At 39.0% G+C, this 24,607-nt stretch overlaps 1 protein-coding gene across 1 annotated transcript; it reads right to left on the bottom strand.

Annotated features, from left to right (window-relative positions):
* Positions 1–5,790: 5,790 nt before the first annotated feature.
* SIRT1 (sirtuin 1) lies at positions 5,791–22,288 on the bottom strand (the record flags this gene model as incomplete). The annotated part of the gene is made up of 8 exons (XM_010083167.1): positions 5,791–6,286; positions 7,200–7,760; positions 8,941–9,127; positions 13,039–13,118; positions 16,413–16,560; positions 19,174–19,326; positions 20,480–20,721; positions 22,141–22,288. Coding segments are annotated over 8 exons (1,842 nt in total), but the record flags the coding sequence as incomplete, so codon positions are not given.
* Between the last annotated feature and the right edge of the window lie 2,319 nt (positions 22,289–24,607).

The raw sequence follows: 24,607 nt of genomic DNA, 5'->3' as shown, positions 1-24,607 counted from the left end.
CTCATGGCCCGTGGTGGGAGCACTTGGGAGCTCTGGGCCTGCAATGTGTTCTTCTCCCACCGGTTCCTGACACTGCTGCAAAGATGGTAAGTGGAGCTATGTTGTGTTTAAGAACTTTGGAATTGTGGGGGTTTTGTGGTTTTCAAAAATGTATTCTTTTTCTAGGAATATATAAAATCTAAACCTAATTTGTAGTTTGTTTTGTCAGCAGCTCTTTCACAGGTGATGGGTGATGGTGATGGAGGGCTGTGGGGAAGTGGGGTTTGCAGGGCTGGCAGAGTGTCTCTTGGTCTGTGAGAGTCAAAACAAGTCTTGTCACAGAGCATTTGGGTTTGTGTCTCTTCAGAAACTGAGTCCTTTAAAGATCTGTGGTCAGGTATCTGCTTCTGCCATCTCCAGGGCAAGGTAAATGTATGCTTGGGGTGTGCCTACAAGGCTTTGCTTGGTCTGGTGTTTAAAAGGTCCAGTAATAATAGCTGTAGCACAGCTCTCAGGAGCACTCTATTTCACTTGAGAGCTGCTGTACTGGGTTACTCTGAGGTACAAACTGTCTCTAGCTGGAGCTAGTGCGGGTGTCCACAGGAGAACAGAGGGAGAGGAAAAAACTCTTCACTGGAATCCTCCCAAGGAGCTTCAGTAGTCTTGTCCCACGTGAATTTCTTTTTGAGGCCACTTGGAGCTCCCACAGTGTCCTATGGCAGTGGGTTCCACAGTTTGCATGCAATGGTTTACTTCATTGTCTCTGCTTTTCTGCATATTCAGTTGAGTGGTCCTTGGGCCTCATATTGGGAGAGTAAACAGCAACTCTTTTCCCTTTGTGCGCTATCATTAATATTGTTATTGCTTGTGCTACTAAGCCCTAGCAGCTTGTGTGTCTTCTCAAAACTGCTGAGCAAAGAGTGATTATCCTAAGGGTAATGTTAGGACTCTGTGACTTTTCTTGATTAGCTACAGCTAGTTTAGAACCCATTGTTAAATAGACAGGGCCAGTTGTTTTAGCCTGAAATTCTGCATTTTGAACTGGATTTTATTCTCCAGTCACTCTGTAGATAAGTATATTATGGAAATAATTGCAGCTGCCTTTAGGTTGGACCATTCTGATTTGGTACTTAAGCATAGATACTGAATTGAGGTACTGTCCTGGGTTAAGCAGAGAGTTAACTTTTTTTTTTTTCCTCTTCTTCATAAATAGTTAGCAAGAGGCTGTGTTTTGGGTTTATGCTCAGGAGAAAAGTTGATAAGACAGGAACGTTTATAATTATTGCTAGGATACTTCAAGGTCGTTCAGCCTCTTTGCTCTTTGCAGACAGAGCGGGGGGGCTTGGGAGGGCACAGCCCAGCTACTAGCCCAGGATTCGTTCTTCGGTTATTAGATTGAGAACCAGAGTGACCAGTAATCTATTCCATAACATACACATCCTGCTCAGTATATAGGTGAGGACCCCCGGAAGATCGTTCTCTTTTTTGCCCTTTGCTTCCTGGTTCCAGTGGCTTTTGGTTTCAGCCCTCTCTTCTGGCCCCGCATCGCTCTCCCAAGGCCTTCCCCGACCCCCCTCCTCCTCCTCTCTGGGATCGTTACCTGGGGCCAGTCAGGGACGCTGGGACTGTTATCTCTGTTCCGTGAGTGCCTCTGGGAGTGGTGCACCCCTGTCTGGGGAATTGTGAGTGTAGTTCTGGGATTGTTAGCCGGCAACAGGCAGGCTGAGCCTTTGGTCATTGGGTCGGGGGGTGGGGGGCAGTATCACTGAGTATCATGCATATTTGTATATAGTATTATTTTTAATATTATTGTAGTTTAGTTATTAAATTGTCCTTATCTCAACCCATGAGTCCTCTTTTTCATTTACCCCTTTAATTCTCTCCCCTATCATTGAGTGGGGGTAGGAACTGTGTGAGCGGGTGTGTGTGGTTTGGCCCCCAGCCAAGGGCTAACCCACTCACAGGTACTGACCTCTGTCTACCTTTTTTCACACTTTTTAAAGTTTTTCAGGTTGACTGTGAATGCTGGTTGCATTTTAATTTTGTACTCTTATACCCCCTGCAAATGTGATGTTTTTTGATACTTTGCTGTCATGCATTTAAAACCATCATGTACTTTCCATAATCAAAACCACTAAATAAACGTTTGCTGAATGCAAGATAGACCTACAGAGAATACACAGTGTGTGAGCTGACAGGCAGGACACAGGAACAACCCCAAAACCACAGGTGAAATGCAAAGAGTAAATTTATTCTTGTTACCGCACAAACCAGGGAATCCCTGAAGCAGCTGGAGCTCGGATCTTCCTAGAGAGAGAGCTTGAACCTGCAGCTTTTGCCTGTATATTGGGGTTTTTTGCAGGCGTAGTTTTCTGCTGTGCTTTGATCTTTCGCACAGCAGGGCAGGAATCTCAGGCGTTTTCTGTAAGGTGCCTCTGACTATCACAGACCTGTGTTATGTAGGCACAGAGGTTCGACTTGTGAAGCACGCAGGAGCTCGGATCTTCCTAGAGAGAGAGCTTGAACCTGCAGCTTTTGCCTGTATATTGGGGTTTTTTGCAGGCGTAGTTTTCTGCTGTGCTTTGATCTTTCGCACAGCAGGGCAGGAATCTCAGGCGTTTTCTGTAAGGTGCCTCTGACTATCACAGACCTGTGTTATGTAGGCACAGAGGTTCGACTTGTGAAGCACGCAAGACTAAGCAACAATTAGTATGATGTATGTGTTTTTGGACACCACTGCTGCAACTTACTTGAGCATGTTTACAATCCTCCTCACCAATCTTCCGTTATTTTCCCACATATGGTTATTAAGAAAAAATTATTACATGATTTTTAATTATGGACTTATTTCACATCACTTGAAATACTTGTGGAAGGTCGTTACTGTCTCTAATGCATCAAAATAGGCTGAAAGGGGTCTGGGGGATAGTACCGTTGTAAACATGCTTGTACTTGGCTTTTCTCGGTGTGTCTATTTAATATAAATACTAAGAGTGCTAAGACACTTTCATGGAGTAGTGATGCAAATTATGAGAAAAATAAGTAATCTCCCTTTCTGAGATTGTGATAGCAAACATTTCTCTATCCCCATCATTTGCCTTATGATTGTTTTAAACAGTATTTAAAGATGACCGGGGAAAGGATAGTGTGCGGAATAGAGGAACAAGGTGGCACATTGTAGTTTCTGGTTCCTCTGTTCAGAGAATATTGGGAAAGATACAAGAAAGAAAAAAAGCAGAACTTCATCTAGGTGTAGAAAAAGGCTCAGCTGTTCTATTCTAAAGGAAAAATGTTTTCAAGTCCTTTCAGAGTAATAAGCAATCGATAGAGAAACATCTGTGTAAAAAAAAAAAAAATTGTAGTATTTATACTTTATTTCATGTCTTAAGTGTGTGACACTTGTAACTTTTTTTTTTTTTTTGCCTAACACAAATGTAACATATATTTGAGGGATGGTGGTTTAGAAGTACAGTGGAATCAAAAATAGAGCAAGGTGTTACGTAGTGGAACACCACCTAAACTGGGCCCTGACCCTGGAGGGCTAAACCCCAGAGCATCTTTGCAGTATGTGGGGGTACAGCTGCAGCACCCAGGAAGCCCAGGGACAAACCAAGGACTGACCCACCCATGGCTCTCTGCAGTTGGGCTGCAGCTGTGCCAGGCAGGTGAGAGCCCCCCAAAGGGAAAGGGGCTTTGCCTGTCAGTGTTACCTATGTGAAGACAAAACACAAGTGAAATACTTCTGTATGTGACGCCAAAAGATGCCCTGAAGTCCTGTGTGCTGTGGGTTCCTTACAGGAACCTTCTCCTGGACAAGGCTGTTGAGGGTTGGGTTGGAAGAAGCAAGTGCCAAACGCCAAGAAAGCTTTGGGCTGGGGAGAAGAAGGCTGGGAGAGCTGCCAGGCACTGGAGTACTGGCAGAAATAAACACTCTTGTGTAGCAAATGCATCCAAAGTTGATAACAGGGTTTGAAAGGAGAGGAGTAGTTTTCTGAAGGACAATGTTGCATTGTGGTTTCAGGTCATTTTCCCAAAGACTTCATACCAGCTTCATTTGCGCTTTCTCCCCCTCCCCCCACAAGGGGTCAGACAGAAAAAAGCAATTTACTGTAAAACACCTTACACTAGCTAGGATGTACCCTGACTTTTATAGAGTATCTTTTGTTGTGTTTTTACACCCTAAGCAGAAATCAACAGAAACCAGAAATCAAATGACAATTTTAATAGACTTTAGAACAGAGTGTAAGAGTATAAAACACTGGTTTTGTATTTCAAAAGTTGCAGGAAGATAGCCAGTCATTTTAAACAGTCTTCTACAAAACATATGCTAGTAGATTACATAAAAGACACTATATACAATATAAAAGAGCAGAAAACAATCCTCACTGTAAAAATAATTTAAAACAAAGTATTCCAATTTAAAATATCTCCTATAGCACAAACTAATACATTGTGACATGCAAGTTAAAACTAAACATATTGCATTCTTTAGTGTAGCCAAATAAGAGCCATATTAAATTTGGACAATGAGACAACATGCCAACATTTTCTGATGAATACAGGAGGCTGTTCTTAAGTATTTATTAATTGATGTATCTTATGTTCAAAGAACAGCTACTATACATCTTCCAAAATGCAATAAATATATTAAAACAAAGTATATGAATAATCTACATTGTAGAGTTCATTTGGGCCAATGTTGAAAAAAGTGGTTTATAGAAAAATGCTGTTTCACTTACTACTGCACTGTGCAATTTTACAAAATAGTTCTAAAGGCTTGGAAACAATCCACACTTGAAAATTTGCAACATCCAGTTTTAAGGCAGCCTAGCACTTGGATATGCAATGGAATCAGTTGAGCAGCTGCTTTGCTTTTTAATATGCAAGGTGGAGCTAGCAGGTGGAAAACTATTTGCCCAACCTGAGGCATGACCTCAAAACAGTGTGCTTCCAGGCTAGATTGTTAGTCTGTGCTTTATCCACTCAGCAGTATAAGCAGAGGCTCTTGATATTTGAGTTAGTTTCTCCTAGTTTTGCTGCATCAATAAATAAAAAGGAAGAGCTGATTTTTTTTTTTTTTTGCACTCTCTCACATGCTGGTAGAAACACTATTCTGAACTCAGCCTAGCTTCCACAGAGCATTGCCTTGGCAGTTTATCAAATGCTATTTTTAATGCAAAGCTGCGCTATATTTGACTTCTGTATACAATGTGAAAAATGTCTACCATAGGGGACCCATTTTGTTTAAAATGCCAGTATTATAATAGCTAAGGAGCCAATGTCAACATTTCCTTCATGTCCACAGGAAGTATTAAACTCAGTAACCTAAGCATTTTCACAGCACTTCTTGATCAGTCTAAAAAACATAGCATTTCTCAAGTGCTCGCTGTCATGTTTCATTTCACTATCTACTCACATTTAAGTATGTCTCAAACATACCAAGTAACTGTTAAAGCAAAAAATTAGCTGCCACAGTAGGTCTTAGAAAATGCCAGTGTTTAATGACAGACTAGGAAAGAATGAAAGGCTTAGCAGAAGCATGAGGAGGTTTTAAATAAACCCAACTGTTACAAAGCAAGAGGTGTGAAAATACCATTCTTTGGTCTAAATTAGCTGTTCCCTTTATATCAGTTTAACATTCCAATGGCTTTTTCAAAACTGTTTAAAAATAATATAAGCTGAAGTTCATTAAGCAAAAATATGCATTATATACATGGATGCCTGATCAGACAGATGAACTTAAAAGTGAACATAGTGACAATTGTTTAGATATTTCTAGTACCTCAAAAAAAAAGATGAGTTAGTGTTGAGTGCGCAGTAATAGAATTTTATTGAAAAAGGTAAAAAACTAAGCATGAAAATCTGTTTTAGTTGTTTATAAACTATATCCTTATGGTTTTGTTGCTCTAAATTCAGACGTAAACATTCATTCTGACATGCCAAAGCTCCTAATGCTGGTGGAAAGTAACCAGTCAGTGATCGCTTTACAACTTGTTGCTTGGATGATCAGTCCCCGCAGCTTCATTTGTATAAGCTGCTTCATCAGCTGCCGATTCATCTTGTTCAATTCCATCTTCCCCGAATCCAGGTTCCTCTTCCCTTTCCAGAGCATCCTCATCCTCTATGCCATTGTAAAACTCTTCAATCTCACTCTCATCCTCCACATCTAAGCTCTGACTACGACATGAACCACTTTCACTACTACTCCCGCAAGAGCTAGAAGACATGATATCATCTTCAGAATCTGAGTATACCTCAGCACCATGGAAAATATAGCGATTTGGTGGTAAAAATAGATACTGAGTACCTGAAACAGAATTTTAAAAGTCAATAAAAGTCTGAAATAAAATATTTGTACACGATCTTGCAGACTTCTGGTTAGAAGGTATCTGTGTATATGTATTTTCAACGGTGAAACTTAACTGACAAATCAGATTACATTAGAAACACATTTATTTCGATGTATTTGCGTTTATTATGACACACAAAACACGCTCCACTGGAAAGCTCAGCATTCCTTCTCCCCCTTCCCTCTGACACAAAACAGCATTTAAGTGTTAATGTTTAGCAGCTTTTTTCATTGGTACATGCATTCACAGCTAGATTTCCATTATTTGTAACACAACTGGAACCCACCACACTGAGTATTTCACAAAGTTTAAGAACAGCTTTTGCTGTACTTCAGTACCTGGTTCTTCATCCACACCGATTTTCTAGTGTGGTAACTCCTTACATCAGTTAAGAAACTATAAACTGGAGGGCTTCCTTAGAAAGTCTAAAGTTTCATTCAAAGTGTGCGTGGCTCCATCTGTGAGATTTGCTTTTCAACTCCTGTCATCTTTCAGTTCTACTGCTGTACCAAATTATGACCTAGTCTGACCAGCTTGTGAACACCTGAGGATCAAACTGATTTTTCTGAAAATGCATCTGAAATTGTTGGAAATTGATTTATTTTTTGATACCTACCTTCAAGCTCCTAAACTTTATCTTTTTAGGGAGTATGTAATTACTAATTATAAAACTTATTATATGAGTTACAGAACAAAATTCCTATTGCCTTTCCAAAAGAAATAAATGATGCACTGATGAGTTATGTAGAAACTTGTCTGAACAAAAATAACCACCAAATCCCAAGGGTAACTTATTTATTGATTTAAACTAAGTCTAGAATAAACATCTTGGCCAAAAAATGTAAAATACTGACATAAATTAACACTTACCATCCAGCCTTTTGCTAATCTGTTCTTTTGTAGATCTGTTTACCCAGCACTTCTTCAAAATTTCATTTTTTTCTTTATTTTCTCCACTGTTGGATCCATTTTCCTTCATTGTTTCAGAGTTCATTAGTTCACTAGTAGGATTTTCAGGGTTTTCTGACGATGTCTGTGTGTCCTGAAACTCTTCCTCTGTGCAGGTCCCTTTAGTTTCAGAGGCAGGATCACAATTTTCTACCTTACATTCAGAGAGGTCTTCTGAAGACACCACCAAAGTATGTGGTGGAGTCATTCTTTCTGGTGAACTAGAGTCTTCTGAAATGTTTAAAGGTGTAGGTGGTAGCTCAGCTGAGTGCATTTCGAGCTCCTTGTGCGGTCGTGGAGGCTTTTCTGTTATTTCTGAAAGTTTTACTGAGTTGTAGCAAAGTTTTGTATATTCACTACCTAGCCTTTGACATAATTCATTAATAATAACATCACAGTCTCCAAGAAGCTCCACATCAAAGTGTAGATGAGGCAAAGGTTCCCTATTAATTAAGATTTGAGGCACTTCATGGGGTATGGAACCTATAGATAGAAAAGATAATTCAAAGGTAGTCACTTCAGTTTTACTTTCAGCGGAGATATAATTAGAAAGCTTGATTCCTCAGCTTCATACCTTCACTTGAGACAAGACCAAAACAGATCAGGAAAAAGACAAGCAAATCCCAAATTTAACAACAGCAGCTTGAGGTCCTGTGCCTGCTGTAGCCTACCTAAACTTTTTTCCCCGTTTTTTCCAGTAAAAAGTGTTCTACTGAGAAAACATGCACAGAAATATTGACTACAGTAATCTTTGCTCAAGTGTTAAAAAGATTATTAGAATTAGTACTATAACCTGTTAGAAGAATTAAGCTGATTTTGTGCATTCATTTCATGTACTTAAGTGCACCTGAAGAATATACTGCTTGTAAATGACATCCCCTTAATTAGGTCAAAATATTTCCAGGTACAATCTACACTGTACAGCATTGCTCAACCCATTTCTGACATTTAGACTTCCAAAACCCACCAGTTTGGTAGCCTAGCATTGATTCCTCAGGTAACCAACTCATGACATCCAGTTCTAGGACACAGAAAGAGCAATGGGTTGCACAGTGGATCCTAACTTTCCAGTTCTTATGCATTTCACATCTGCCTAAACGCTCGGCTCTGCCTCTTGTGTAGCTCAGAGGATGTCACTACAAAGGCCATGGACACATACAGTTCCTGGTTAATAGGAGATGCTAAGCACATGTTCTTCTTGGGCTTACACATGAAGAGAATTTCTTTTGTACCATGAAGTCTTGCACTCAGTAGGCAAATAAATCACCTGCCACTGTATTTTCTCAGCCTTCCTGAAGGGCGTTTTTCTATAACATATATTAGTAGAGATGTTTTTCTATGCCTGTATTACCTGTGATGGCAATTGGTGAGTGATCCCTCCCTGTTCTTATCTTGACCCTCGAGCCTTTTGTTACATTTTCTCACCCCTGTCCAGCTGCAGAGGGGGAGCAATAGAGCAGCTTGTTGGGCACCCAGCGTCCAGCCAATGTCAGCCCACCACACAGCTTTACATAGGCAATCAGTTGTCATCTTAGAAAACTACATGCTTAATGTAGTTTCTTCACTGAATCAAGCCAAAAGCATTTCTTAGAGCTTGTAACTGAGAATTTCACTTTTTGATCCAGATTTTTGGAAGAAAGTATTACCAGAGATAGTCACTTACTTGGAATCAATGCTACTGGTCTTACTTTCAGTGAAGACCCAATGACAATAAGGAGATCAACTTCATTTTTGTCATACTTCATGGCACGATGGAACTGCTCAGGTAAGTTCTCTCCAAAGAACACTATGTCTGGCTTCATGATTGCGAGTGGTTCATCAGGTGGACATCTGGGACATCTCGGTACAACCTGCATTAGAACAGCTTCTTTTACTACAGTTCAAGGCTGCGCCCTTGAAAACCTCCAATTTTAGCAAGTGACAGTGACTTATTTTGGCAAAAGACAAGGATGTTTCAGTGATATTTCCTCATTTCTTTTTTTTGTGGATATACAGACAAGTATATTTCTTCTAGCCTGCAGCAACTACACAGAAGAAATAAAACTACACCAGGAATAAAGAGGGAGTTTTCTTAAGTCAAAAGGGAGAAACCATGCAGTTATTATCTGACAACTAAGCCAAAGTCCAGAAGTCATGCTCAGCACCAATGAGTAATTACCTCCTATTTGTCAGGAACATATTTTTCTTGGTTTAATCAGTGTAAAAACTTAAATTTTGCTGTCAGTTTCTATTATAGGATCTAATATAAACCTCTTCCTAATCAAAGAGTATATTCTAGAGCTTTACCTCTCTTTCTCTTCTCCTCCAAAAGGGCATGTGTGTTATACACATAAAGCAATGTGGCACTGTAGCAGGTGGCTAGCAAAAAGCATACAGGACAAGAACATAGGAAAGAACTTTTGGTCTCCATTTTAAACTTTTCCAGTTCCTCCAAAACCAGAGCAGAATCCTTGTTCACTAAAAAAAGTGGATGAGAGTTATGTTTGTGGAGAACAAATCCTTCTGAAGCCAGAGGATTTTCTGATCTTTGGGACCTCTTTCAACTCTTTCTGTTAAGACTTTTTCAGAGAGAGGAAAAGCAAGAAGGTGAGCAATACATATATGGAAAATACTTCAATTACTACTGAGCAATTTTTCTTTCAAATAGTTCAAGTCTTCTCAGCTGCAGTGCTAAAATACGATACCCCAGAATAAATATAAAGAGCTACATGTAGCTGCAATCCTGTATCAGTCATCACAAGCAAATGAGTGCTATGTAAAGGTGTAGAGATGTATATTACCAATTGTAATAAAAATATATGCAAAATGACATTTAACTGCATAACAACTCTCTCTTGTACAGAAACATATGGAAAAAATACAGAATTTATAAAATTGAAATTGAACTAGTTCATGGATGCAGTAGGACAAAAGAGAATGCTTTCCAAAAGAGAAAACATCACAAGTAAAAGGCCTTCCTCTAGTATCAAAGGCTCTTTCCCAAAAATTTAAGTCTTTGAACAAAGAATCCAATCCTTCTTTGAAGAAAACCTGGTGGAACGGATGCCTGAGAAGAAAAATGGTACAAGAACTAGGAACTGGCTGACTTTAAGTGGTGCCCTGCACTTTCAGTTGGAATCTTAAGGAGGGAAAATAATTTGCTCTGTATTAGGAGGAAGATGAAATTAAGACCTCTAACTCTTGATTTAAAGAGACCCAGTAATACTAACTCTGTTTCCATCATTGTTCACAGGAGGTCCCATAACTCATGACTTAGTGGATCTCTGTAGAGCCACTGATGTCCCCTATCCAAACCATCTGAGTCACTGTCATGGGCCCATAAATGCGTTTCAACACTACACTACTCACCGGCTTCTCTGCTAATCCTCAGAAAGGTCATCAGTAAGGGGGCAGATCTATTCCCAGAGCTGAAATTGATACCAAGAAGTTAAAGCTAGATAATTGGCCACTCAATTGCCTAGGGCCCTCTCTCCCTCCAGAAGCAGCACTCCCCCAAAACCCCACCACCTCTGCTGATATATTTGTCTAAGGAAAGAGAAATGGAATTTCTCATTGACTATTGATGTGATCAGTATATCAAAAACAAGATCAGCAAAGATGGTGTTAAGAATATCGAAGAAGTGATGCATGTTTTCCATTTCTTGGGCTTTTTCTTACTGAGACCCACTCAGTATTTCTTGAAGCTGCCTAAAATAGTCAAGAGCCAAGTAAAAGTGATATTTTTGGAAGTGACTGACAATTGTCTTACTCTGAAGTTCTGTGTGATTTATAACTGCTACTTCCCATCCAGAAGGATGGTTGTGTACAGCAACCAAGAGAAAGAATCATGCTACAGGGAACTACCATGTTATCCTGGAAGTGGCAAAAGAGTGCAGAGCAGCAACAAGAAATTGGTAGTTTTCTAAACAGATTATCTCAAACAATTCTCAGTCTATAGTATGTTGAAAGGAAATCCTGTCAGAAAGATGCTAGCCAGACTCACTTCCTTGTGAAGCTCTTATGACCACCAGAGGATGGATCAGAGCAAAGGAAAAAGAGTATTTTTACGGAGAACTAAGTACTAGGGCCATGTATAACTGAACTTTCAAGTAGTAGAGGACAGCAGAGGCTGGAAACTGAACTGTTTATTGGGACCCAGGTGCCAAAACCATTTTTGTGAAGGAGGACTTATTAAGAGAACCATGCTGTTGAAATGGACAGTGTGTTGTTTTGTAAGTACAGGAAAGGTTTCTTTTGATATCTAAGGAACCAAATTCTAGAGAGGCAACAGCAAAAGAAACTGCATAGCACTGGTTTGAGAAATGCAGGCTACAGAATAAAGATAATGATGGCAAACAGAACAATTTTTTTTAGGCATAAAGGAGGAAAGATATGTTTTCTTTCAATAGCTCTATCTCTTGTGTGAAATTGTATTTGGCAATAACCATATTTATATGGCATTATGAAAATAATTCAGTATTACAGCTAGGGCCGGCCCTGGAAAAAATACATCTGGCAATAGTACTGTTAAGATTAGGGCTGAGAGATTGAGTGCAAAATGCTCCTTCAGTCTCATCTCAGGAGTAAGAACCCTCTTTGTTCTCATTATGCAGAAGTGTTGCCACAGGCTGCTTCTCTACACTTCCCCACGCTTCCACTATGGACCCCCAGCAGGGGGGCCAAAGTTTATGATTAAAGCCTTTTTAGGAAAAGGAGGCCTGACTATTAACAATCAACACAGAAAATTGCAACATGCTTAGGAAGGTTGTTTAGAAGGAAGAAAACCTAAACTCCAACAAGCTAGCTTTGAAGGTAAAGGAGCAGCAAATATCTGTAAGATAAAAAGTTCTCAAAAATAATATTCTTAATAGCAAAGTAAACTAGATTTCACATTCAATATATCAGTGTTACAAAGCTTCAGGCTTATGAGATTCACATTTCTTAAAGCTTTTACTCAAACATCTCTTCTGAAAGGCTTTCATGGAGTTCCATTTCAAATGTAACACCCGAAAGACTTAGATGAGAAACATGGAAGGGATGTAAAGTTGCAACTGTGGACTGTAAGCATTTAACAAAAGCCATGAGTCTCCAGGAAAACAGTCCCCTTCCATTTGTATAAACAACACCTTTCTGATGAGAGAATCACCATCTCTGTTCCTTCAAAAGAAGGAGAAGAAGAGCAAAGAGGGTATTGCCAAGCCAAAGGTTCACCTGCTCTGACAGAGCACAACTGACTCCCGCCTCGACCCTGGGACACTTCAAACCCAGATGTGGGGAGTTCAGCATATGGAATAGTTTGGAAGTCGTAGAAAGCAATGTCTGACATCTCATTTGATCTTCCTCCTTGGTCAGAGGCTGCTCGGCCATTAGCAATTTCTCCATGCATCTTCTACTGTTTAAACATATTTTTAATGTAAGTAAATGCTCAAAGAGCAATCAATGTTATAAATAGCTAAGAAAGCTTTTTCTGTGTGACTGAGTTCAGATTAATATAAAACAGATAAATCCAACTTTCTACTTGCCATTTTAACCTCTACTTTTCTTGGAGGTGCCATTAAAAATGGACTTTTATTCTGCTTTTTCCCATGACCTAATTTTTGCAGTATAGTATTTGCATATACTAGAGGAAATGCTAAAATAGAGATAGGCACTTTTTATTAAATATATGTAAAGATATGTAGCCTTTTATAAGCTGATCTTTTAAGGAATCCAAGGGCAGTGTTTTGGTTTTTGGGTGAATTACTTACTAGAAAGCTGCAGTGAGTTAAAGTAAATTTTTTACCTGGTTGAAAATATCTCCTCGTACAACTTCACAATCAACTTTGTATTTACAGATCAGGCAGGAAGCTGTTGCAAAGGAACCTGGGGGAAAAAACCCACACGGTAGAAATAAGGACTTTCAGTCATTCAGATTTGGTCTTTTTGCCCAAGCTGTTTTGACACAAAGGCTGTTATGTTGCAGTGCTAAAAATCAGTCATTAAAAAGTAACGTAAAATTAAGAGAAGATACTTGTAGTACTAAAAGTAGTTCTTCTAGATGCTAGTCAGCAGAATCTTGTTTTAGGAGTAGTGACATACCACATGCATGTCAACACAAGTTATATTGTGTCCTCTTATTCCCCCAACCTGTGCAAGCATATACAAGGAGGGGAGCACACAGCCTTCCCCTTTCCTCTTTACACAACTAACAGCAGTGACGACAGCTCTGCAAACAGCAGCAGCAGAACATGAACCCACAAGAACTCCAGAAACTGTAGGGCAAAATAACCGAGAAAATGCATTAGTAAAGACTTCACTATAGACAACTAAACAGCAGTACTGTTCCTTTCAGCAGAGGCGAGAGGTTACAGCTGTATTGCTCACATGGAAATACTGCTCTGAACTTGGTACCCAGCTTAGCTACCATGTTTATTAGCTGGCAAGACGGTGTTAAGTTCGTTGCTCCATCCAGCCACTTGGTAGCTCTAACTGGCCTGTTTCTGAAGCAGCTGAAGGTGATGCCCGAGTGTCTGGTAGAGCATTTGTGTCTCTCTCTGTCTAAAGGGAAAGCCTATCAAGTGGCTAACACATAGACATGAAAATACAGTGTGAAGTCACTGTGGCAAACTAGAGTGGCCTTTTGGTGCACGTACGTCCAGGAGAGATAAGACTAAAAGGCCTTTTTTTTCTGCGGAACTAACAATGCTACAAGTTGACAGAATGCTGAAGAAAAAGGTAGAAAAAAGAAAAATTGACAGTTTTTCTCCTATGAAACAAAGGTTAAAGAAAAAAGGGGGGGGGCGATCTTTGACCCTGCACTGGAGTGTCTCACTCACAGTAAGTCTGGAGCTCTATCATGTCTAATGGTAATAGGAGGGCACTAAGAAAGCCCTGTCACTGAGTAATGTACAGGGGGGTACAAAAGTCTCTCTTCAAAAGGAAACTTTTAGAAAGGTAACCATTAGGGTGTTGAAAGCTTTGCAGAAGCTAGCAACAGCTGAAAACCTTTGGCACCAAAACTTTATCTGGAGTATTATTTTAAGCGACCCAAACCAAAGATGTTTTCTGCTCATAATCTACTCACAGCGGTGAACCAATACTGACACTCCTAAAGGAAGGGATTCTGGGGCTAAGTACAACACCAAAATATGCTTTGGAGATATTGCATCTGGGTAAAACAAAGAGAGTGAAAGCACAGAAAAACTTGGAGCAGATCATTTATGAACCACTGGCAGGCAGTTCAGGTCTGCTAATCACTGTTGGCATGGAAAGCGCACAGCTTCTGAAATGCTTGCTCAGCACTGCAGCTCCCAGAACTTGAGGGGTTCCAAAGACTACAGGAAGTATGACAGTTATTTGCTCATTAGAATTTAAAGTAATAATTTAGGCCTTTATACAGTGTGTTAGGAACATGTCTGTCAGGCTTGCAGACCTAATCCTGTCTGAGGCATCTGTTGCTACCTACTTGCAACTCTGCTACATGAGTTATTTTTCATCATTGGAAGGACTCAACCCAGAAGTTATGCTGCCCGGTGCATGAGCTGTGTGCAGCCAGCAGGCCATGACCTCTGATCTTTCCGCTACAGCAATGGCAAGGAACATGATCTAATTCCAGATGTGTTGGTTGAATGCAATAGCCTTTTTAAATTCAAAAAATGCATCTAAGATAGAGTACTTTTCATAGCAGCAAGTTTACCATAGGTCTGCAGTGTGAAATGGGTTCAAAGGTTCATGTATGAACTCCCCAAATCACTACAAGGTTCCTTGTCATTTGGCACACCCATGATTAACTTTCCATTCCCGCAGCTAGACAGAAAAAGACAGAATAAATGTAGCAGTACGGACCCTTACATACGGGTTTCAGTTTCTCTTTAGCTACTACCATTAGTCAACTAGCTTTTGTCAAAGAGCAGCATAACTGTATGTCAGATAAAGATCAATGTGCTCACAACAACCTTTGCTAATTTCCAAAGGCCTCAAAATTGGCAAGTCCACAGCATGTTTTTAAAGAATCTTTTTAATTTAAAGACAGCTTATACAAGACATGCACTAAAGATGGCCTGAAATCTAATTCCTGTAGTGTGCAGCTGAAAAAATGGAAGCTTGAACATGCAGTGATGTGCAAAACCACAATCATATAGGGAGTTCAAGATAAATACCTAATACAGAATGACAAGCAAAAAAAAAAAAAAAAAAAATTGCACAGCACACTAAGTACCAATGGAAACTAGCTCTAGATTTGGGTTATTGCACAGGTAGGATTATACTGTGTGCTGTTTGGTCAGTCACCACAACAGAACACCATGCTTGCTCTGTTTGAATAAACAAAATTGACAAATTTGGCACTGAGCTAGGCTTTGTAGATAAAGATGCCAAGTGAGTTTGGTCCCTGGAAAAGCTGGAATTAGGCAGGCCTTACAAACATGCCAGCACTGCTTTTAAGCAATTTATTTGCCAGCAGTCTACTAAACGATCCAAATGTGCACTTTAAGAACTCATTTTCTGTGTCCTTTCCTTAAAAATGGATCCTTGGCCTTTTAGCTTGGCATTTGCAAGTCCCTGGAAATGGAAAGCCCTTGAAGCAACAAATTAAGAAATTCCACTTAATTTGGTATCATAATTGCAGAATGTGAATGACACTGAAGGTGTAACAAGATGATGTTCAGTTCAACTGAACTGATGATTAATCCACAATATTTTATACATGAGGTAAAGTCACTGAAGTGTCAGGCTGTTATGAGATTTCAGTGGAGTATATTCTAAATAAAGAATCGGGTAACAGCTAAACTCTGTTTCACTGACAGTGAGAGGGACCTACAAGAAGCGTGACTTCCACACTATGTTCTCATACATGAATATAAAGAAGCACCAAATACATTTTAAGACTTAAGATCTAAACTTGTGCAAACAGGGTATGGATCTTCACTGGTACACAAAGACCACTGTTTATCAGGCATAATTTCTCAAAGAAAGATTTCCACTTGAAACACCTCAGATTTAAATATTTAAGGTACCTAAAAAAAATTTCAACATTATAAAAGCAAAATATTTGTTGCCAAGAGATACCAATTCAAGAAAAAACCAAAACTTCATTCCAATAGCGATTACCTTGTCACATGCACCAGTAAAAATAATTCCTGTGCATAAAATAAGAATAATGAAACTAAAACCACTAACCATGACACTGTATTATCCTTTGGATTCCTGCAACCTGTTCCAATGTGTCTATGTTCTGAGTGTAGTTGCGAAGTAGTTTTCCTTCTTTATCCATCAGCGCTATGAACTTGTGACAGAGAGATGGCTGAAATTGTCCCGGATATATTTCCTAGGGAATGCAGAAGTACATTAGAAAGTGTAGATGAATACATCATGTCTTTATTCCAAGGCTTCTTTCAACAGCTGAGCTTCTGATTACATCAGCATGACTTGCTCCATGTGGAAGTTGGTATTTTGTACTTCACACCGCATAAAAGTTTAGGTCTTTTTCAGCTTTGAGAATTATGAAATAGGAAAGCTTTTTCTTTCTCTGGGTCAACCTCAGTATTTGTTTTTACAGACATATATCGTTTAACTGCAGACAGACAAAAATATCATGAGGAATTTGGATTCTGGTCTTTTGGTTTGGGATAAGCAGTTTTTACTCATCAGCATTATCAGCAGCTGATCCTAGAGGATGGAAGCCCGGAAAGCAGAATGACATTGGATATAAGGGGGCAGACAGGTGGTACTCAGACCAGCTTTGCTAATTTAGCTGGTTCCAACAGTCATCAAATTAAAACCATATGGCTTAGTAGAGCAAGTCCACTTTGCCTGACAGATGCTTAGCCTTCCCATTAGATCCAGGGAGAGGAGGTAGGTTTATATAAAGAGCACATGGAAAAAAATGTAGGCACTTTTGTAGAATGGTTTAATGTTTGCTCGCAGTAAACAAGGAGCCTGACAAAAGGAAAACTTAAATGGAGGCACCCAGCTGAAAGCTTGACACCAGGAGCCTCTGTCCAGAGCTGGCCACCCCGGGTGGTACCTCTGCTTGCTGTGCAATGAGGGCAGCAGCAGCAGCACCCCTCTCTTTCTCAGGAGCACTTACTGAGGGGAGGAACTTGAATTCAAGACCCTCTGCTCTCCAGTCACTCTCTCACCACTGAGCAGCCACTGGGAAAGTCAGGCCTTTTCCAGAAAAAGGACAAGAGTTACTGGCCAAAAGAAAGCCAGCAAGGAGGAGGCTGCTGCCTACCTTTACCAGCAGATACCTAGAGCTGAACCAGAAGTTCTAGCACAACAGTGAACTGTTGCATTAATCTTTGTGACAGCTCTGCCTTTAGCTGACGTATAGCCTAACTACTAACAAACAAAAAAGACTTTTTGAAAGCATTTGTTTTTCACAAAAATATTTCAAGTTACTCATAATTCTGAAGCTACATGGGTCTTTGGAATTATACTGTCGCAACAATCAATGATTGCTCAAAGTGCTATTACCTAGATTATGACTGGCCTATTACATTATTATAATCAGATATTCATGTGTTCCTAACAGCTTTTGTATCTTAGTCTGAAGAAGCAAGACATGTTCTGCCACTGAGCTCTGCAAATTTATTTGCCAGTCTTTGCCCCTAGAATTAAAGGAACTTAAGATTTCATGGAATAAGAAATCAATATTCTGAGTTGATGGACAGAAAAGGAGAAGTAGGAGAAATCATTTCAGTAAAAAAGTATCAGCCAAATTGGATTTGGCCTATTCTGGTAAAACCTGCATATAGACAGGCTTCAAATAGGTTGCGGGTCTTTTGTTTGTGCGGGTTTCTGTTTTGTGGCTTTTTAAAAATCTTTTTTAAATATTAAAAAGCCAAGGAACTGAATATACTAATGAGCATCAAAATATGTCGGTGCCTGGATAGGAGGCTTTCAAAGAAAGCTAAGCAGCTGAAGAATGCATTGATCTTTCTTTTCCAATCTTTAAAACATAACAGGGCAGTAGCATAAATTGTAAGCAAATGGAAGAAAGAGTGAGCATGATTAATAGTGACTGATTTTCACAAGCCCTTAGTAATTCTTATATTTTCATTTTGATTTTTTTTTTGTCCTGAGGAAATTCCAGACTAAATACAATTATTTTTTATTTCTACATATGTCTAGAGCTTCTGCAATTCCCTCTTGTCTCAGAGCTGTAGTCCCTGCATTTTAAATTAAACTGTTGAACATCACTAATATCTTTCCAAAACCTGCTACGTTCTCCCTTTTAAGTGAACGCAGTCCCTGCAAAAAGGCTTTAATTCTCTAAGATGTACAGATGCTTGTGACAGCTATATCAGAACCTGAAACAACAAACTTATTAATGCATTAAACTGCTTTACTCCTCTTAACTGAAATGCAGTGATAAAATGTGCATGGATTGTATGACACTGAACAGTGTGCCACAGCACATCAAATTCAACTGTAGCTTTCCACATTACTTGTGTGCTGGCCAGAAGTTTCTCATATTCTTTAATTTTTCAGAGAAAATAGCAGCAGCTAAGATTACTGAGGTTTGCTCAAATAAGTTTTTATTTATCTTCCCTGAAATTAGAGTCACTGACTAGATACATACACGGTTGTATATATAATGAACTTATAACAGGAACAGTAAAAATAAGCTTAAAAAGAGAATGTTGCTAAATGTTTCTAATAAGGCTAATATGTGGTTGCATACAATGACTGAAGTAACAGTGAGGATATAAAATCAATACACTGCAGAGACCTGCCCAAGGAGGGAACTGTTATGCCACTGAACAAGGTCTCTATTTAAGTAAATTCAATATATTAACACATTTTTCTCTCTTATTTATAAAAAGAAAAAAAGACAAACTATTTTGCTAACAGAAAATGCATAAATCAGATATAAAACTATTAATATTGTTATCTGTCTTTACTGACCAAGATAAGAACTGTTGGAAAACCATACCTTTGCAAACTTAAAAAATGGCCTGGGGTCCTTCCTGAAGTATTCAATATCAAACATCGCTTGAGGATCTGGAAGGTCTGGGAAGTCTACAGCAAGGCGTGCATAGATGCCATCTCTCGATCTAAAGTCAGGTATTCCACAAGACACAGACACCTGAAATATATTTTTGCAATCTGAAATAAGCAAAACTACATAATGGGCTATTAAAGACTTGCTATGAAATAAACTATTTGGGAAACCACATTGCTGTATGCTCACTGTGCTCAGGCACATTAACAACAAAACCAGTTTGGGTTCTCTGTATTTTTTTTTTCTTTTTGCAAACCCATATAACAAATCCCAAATCACAAGAAGTAGCACAGAAACAAAGTCTGACAACTGGGGAAAAGAACCCTTTAGTACAATCCACGCAGGCAGTAACAGGACACCAGAACATACTTTTACTACTGGAAGTTTCGTAAGAAGTGAACAAAAATTTAAAATACTGTTGCATTAATTTGATTCGTAACCATTTGTGGATCCTGTGTCTTAGGCTTGGACAAAGTGGTTGATTTTTATTTCTTTTTTACATGCTAATGCACTAACAGAATAGATTCTTACTTTTGACGCATAAACCCCTTTTGATAAACAAACATTGTTTATCAGAGCATTGTAGTAGTCAATAAAGACTAAAATTTATTGTCTCAGTGATTAGCTTTTGTATCAGGATCTGGTACACAGGTATAAAGCTGCAAATGTACAACACTTTAAAAATGTTCTTTGGTAAAACAGTGAGTAATCTTAGTGTCATCATAGAGTGGCACATATAAAGTAAAACTCAGTCTACTGAAAACTAATCCAACTCTCTTTATAATCCTCCCTCCCAACCCTTTTCTTTTTTCTCTTTTCAAGACCTGTTCTGTTGGTCCCTCTGGCTCTATCAGGTATTTTAAGAGATCCACAGAGATTTTGTTTAAAAAATTATAATCTTGGTTTCAAATGAGAAAAATAACTAGGACAGAAAATGTTCTGGAACAGGCAGATGTGATCTCATTGCAGAACTACTTTGCATGGAAGCAACTGTTTAAGAGTTTAAATGTTTAAGGATATTTTCTTACAAGAAGAGAGATCTTGCAACTTCCAACTTAAGCTCCAGTGTTGCAGTGTGCATCATTCTAATGGAGAGCTGTGCCTCCTCTTCCCATCTAACACAATTATTTGGTTACGAATGTTGCCAGGGTCACATAATCCGTGTGCTGTAAAGCACTGGACAAGCATTTAACTAACTCTCTATACATTCTCTCACTGTCACTGCAGCAATACGTACCCCAGCTCCAGTCAAGACCATTATTTTTTTGCATTCCTGTAAAAGTTTCACAGCGTCATCAATAGTATTAATGTCTTTTCGCTTTTTTCTCTTTGGCGGTTCTGAAAGAATGTTTATAACAATTTGCCACAGTGTCATATCATCCAGTTCGGGTGGGGGGATTGTTTCTGGTAGCAGGTCTTTCAGAATTGTCCGTGGGTCTGTACCTAACATGAGATGCTGCTGAACAAAAGTGTAGGGACCTAAGAAAATTTAAAAAATATAAATATTTAAAATTGAATGCAGTATTTCAGATTATTATGACCACCACCCCATTTATTAATGCTTGCTACTCTGATTTTATTAATCCAATTTAAGGCTTAATTCATCAAAACCCTGGTATGTTTTGGTCTAAATCCTGAAGTGATAGCCCAGCTAGGCTTTTTACTTATTTATTATTATTTTATGTTAACCATTAACCCATGAAGGATTTAATAAAAATCCCAGTTCACAGCAAACTTGGTGTCTCTTAGAGGTGCACTTATTGAGCAACAAGATTTTCACAATGTATCCCCATTTTATGGCTTCACTTATATTTTTCCAACATTTTGTAAGGCATTTACAGTAATGAGTTGAAGAGACAACAAACATACATGTATTTGCTGGTCATATGATAAAGCATCACTCTAAAGAGATAAGTAAGGCCCATCAATCCACTGGCCTTTGTTGCTCTATTAGTCAGTCATCTAACAGTAATGATTTCAGACATGACCTCCTAAAGCCATCAAATCAATAATTCCAGAAACAACCAAGAAAAGAGTGGTAGAAGAAAAATACGTAAATCTTAAGAAGCTAAACTGGCTCAGAGGACTAAAACAGCTATCACTAAATCTAGTCACCGGACATATAAAGACAACAATCTTTACACATATTTATCCAAAAGGTTCCGACAATGATCATGGAATGAGGGATCAGCAAAGACAACCCATGGACAGATTTTAAGTAGAAAATTGTGTTGTCGCAACGTGTTTTCTTGCTGCTATTCTTACCAACACTGCCTAAATGAATGCTATGGTACTACCCCTCCTGTGTAAGACAAAAGAGCTCAAGTCTCAACCCCACTGCACCCTGGAAGCCCCTGTCCCACACAAGTCACCAGTGACCTGAGCAGTTATCTTGCCTCTGTGCAAGGCGAGAACTTTCTACTGAGTTCCTAACTGCCACATTTAACTTATCTACTGCTAATATGCAGTACATAGGCAGCCTAATAGTTCCCAACCTGATGCATCACTTAGGACAGGGAACTCTACAGGCTGGATAAAGTCATACAAGAACCATCTTCTTGTTCCTTAAGAGTATTAATACTGTTAAGTAAATAGGCCAGAGATATGCCATAAATCTGATCAATTTAGTGAGTCTGAGTTTATGCTTTTAGTATGGATCATGGCACCATTTCTCCACAAAAAAAGACATTGACAATTTTAATCAAAACACAGCAAGTTTAAAGAGGTTAGTTTTTAAACTCCTTAAATAACATACAGAATACAGTCAAGAATTCTAAGATGCTCAAAAGCAGTAATTGCCAATTTTTTTTTTTGCAACTGAAATAATTTGAAGACTTGGAAGAATAAAGTAACTGCTCAAAGGCAAACAGCATCTAAGAATATTCTATAGGTATCTACCTATACGTGGTCTTGGGGTCCAATCACTGGAACTTGCATGTGAGGCTCGGTCATCTTCATCACTATCACAGGAGTGAAATCCATTGGCTATGATTTCATCACTAAAAAGGAAGTTATCTGCAAGACAGCACAACACTGACAGGTTACACTACAGCCAAATGGCACAGACATACATTTAAATATATTACAAAACATAAAATTGTATGCTTTTGAAGTTGATTGCAATGAATTACAAATATGCAGTTTTGTCACTTAGACACAGAAAATTTCTTTTTTTTTTTTTTTTTGAGTTTATCGATACACTTTCAAGACTTTGGTGGATTCACTGTCTTAACACTGGGCTCCAGTGGGCTGGATGTTGACCTTAGTGAAATTTTCACTCTATAAATTGCTGGGCATTAAGGTTTTTTGTATCTTAAAAACTAATCCAAGTATTTTAAAAGTACAATTAAAAAATCCTTTCTCTTTACAGTTCTTGCTTCATGCAGCTCAGTGAGAAAGTAGATAAAATGAAAATGTGTCACCGTTTATAGACCAATCTTTGACTAGGTTTTAAGAGCACAACATTTTAAATGAAACCCACAAATACACACTTGGATACAGCAAAGTTACAGGATGTTGTTGGGCTGTTACCTTGCAGCTGAGCTGCAGCAGGTGACCACATACACACTTCTATATCTTTGAGTTATGACAGAAAACGTGTCATCTTGAAGCACCTGCACTAAGTTTATCTCATCCATTTGACCCCGCAGCTGGGTTTGGCTTAGAGTATCACAGAGTTACTCCAGCTCAGCTCATGGCCTTAAGCCAGCTTAACTCAATCTAACTTCTTCATGTATCTGGATGAAGGAGTCCAAAGAAGAACGAGATACTTGTCTTACAGCATGGATTACTCACCTAACATCTAAGGGGAAATAAAAATTTTAACCTGAGCAGTTTATTAGAACATAGACTGCTAAGCTTTTGTTATCGGCTTTTTTAATCAGAAATAGCCACAGCAACTGTAGCTTAACATGTCGAAAATATAAGATTATTAGCAAAGCAGAGCAAGTTTCTGTCATGCTTTTTAAAGCAAAGAATCACTATAATAGTTTTCAATCTCTATTTGAATAAACCCCTACAATATTTTAGGTCGGTTACTTCACTTTACTCTTGAAGAACACCATGACTTATTATTCAGAGATGGACTTGTCCTGTTCTTTTCCTTGTTTGTATCAATACTTTACTCTGATTAGAATGGAATGAGGTAGAAGACAGAAATTTCCTTTTTGTACTTGCTGTCTTGTTCTCCTGAGACCACAGGTGCTCTTCTGACATTATGTATTTACAGCATTTCACTTCCACCTCATTAATGCATGAAGTCAGTGAAAATATTATTCAAAATATTGTTCAAAAAGCATTACAAAGAATAAAAAAGTTGATTAGTATACATCAGTAGGCATGAAGTACAAGTTTTATGAAAAGTACCTTTATGCCTATTATGTAAAGAATCAAAGTCTACATTGTTAAAGACTCATCACATACATGCCACACTGTTTCATGTTTAAGAAATACTGTGGCAGATACAAACAGGTTAAAGTAACAGTTTAAATTGTAACACTCCCTGTGCATTCACTGGACTCCTTCATCTAAGGCTTCATATAAGGCATTTGTAAGAAATTGACAGCTTTACTCTTGTGCTGTTCCAATGACACTTTTAAATACCAAGGCTGTTCCAAGCGTATCGTACAGCTCTGTTCCCTTTTGGACAGCTTCTGGACAGGCAGAAATTTTCTGCAGAGTTTTACAGAAAAATAGTAAAACATCCTTGGCTATGTTCCAGGATAAAACGTAAAGACTTTATGGCAGAATGCAGTATCTTATACCTTTTAAGAGGTCTTTCCAAAGCACTATCTTAAAAAACCAAAACAGACAGAAAAAAACCCCTCAAAACCAATCTGTTTCTATAACGCAATGCCAGCTAATTTCATACTGACACCACCCAAAAAGTGCTTCAAACATGATCTCCAGAGATACTTTGTAGAAGTTTATACTTCAGTTCTGTGCTGCAGTCACTGAAATCTTAACCAAGGCATTGGTCAGGACTCCTGCTCCTGTGCTTTCTGTGGAAGTTTCCAATAAACAGAACTAAACTAAACTAAAAAAGCAGAAACTGTGAAAGGGAAACAGGGCTGATGATTTTTCACTTTTAATAACTTGCTGCCAGCAACACAGCAAAACGTTTTCAGAAAGGAGAGCCGAACGGATCTCCTCCCGTGAAGTCCCCCACCAGAACCAACAGCCCTTGAGAAGGGCTATTACCATTGGGATCGATCAGATTTAGAAAAACAGACGCGGCCCGCCGGAGCTGGCAGTAAACGTTCCGGTTAGCCGGCGGGAAGGCGCACAGCCCGTGTGCGGTGACCGCCCCGCAGGCCCAGCACACCCCGGCTGGCCTGGCCCGCGGCAGGTGACACCGGGGCACCGA

Source organism: Pterocles gutturalis, unplaced genomic scaffold (genome assembly GCF_000699245.1).
Source record: "Pterocles gutturalis isolate BGI_N339 unplaced genomic scaffold, ASM69924v1 scaffold23020, whole genome shotgun sequence".
Classification (NCBI taxonomy): Eukaryota; Metazoa; Chordata; class Aves; order Pterocliformes; family Pteroclidae; genus Pterocles; species Pterocles gutturalis.
The sequence above is the reverse complement of the archived record's forward strand: the minus strand, read 5'-3'. Positions and strand labels throughout refer to the sequence as shown.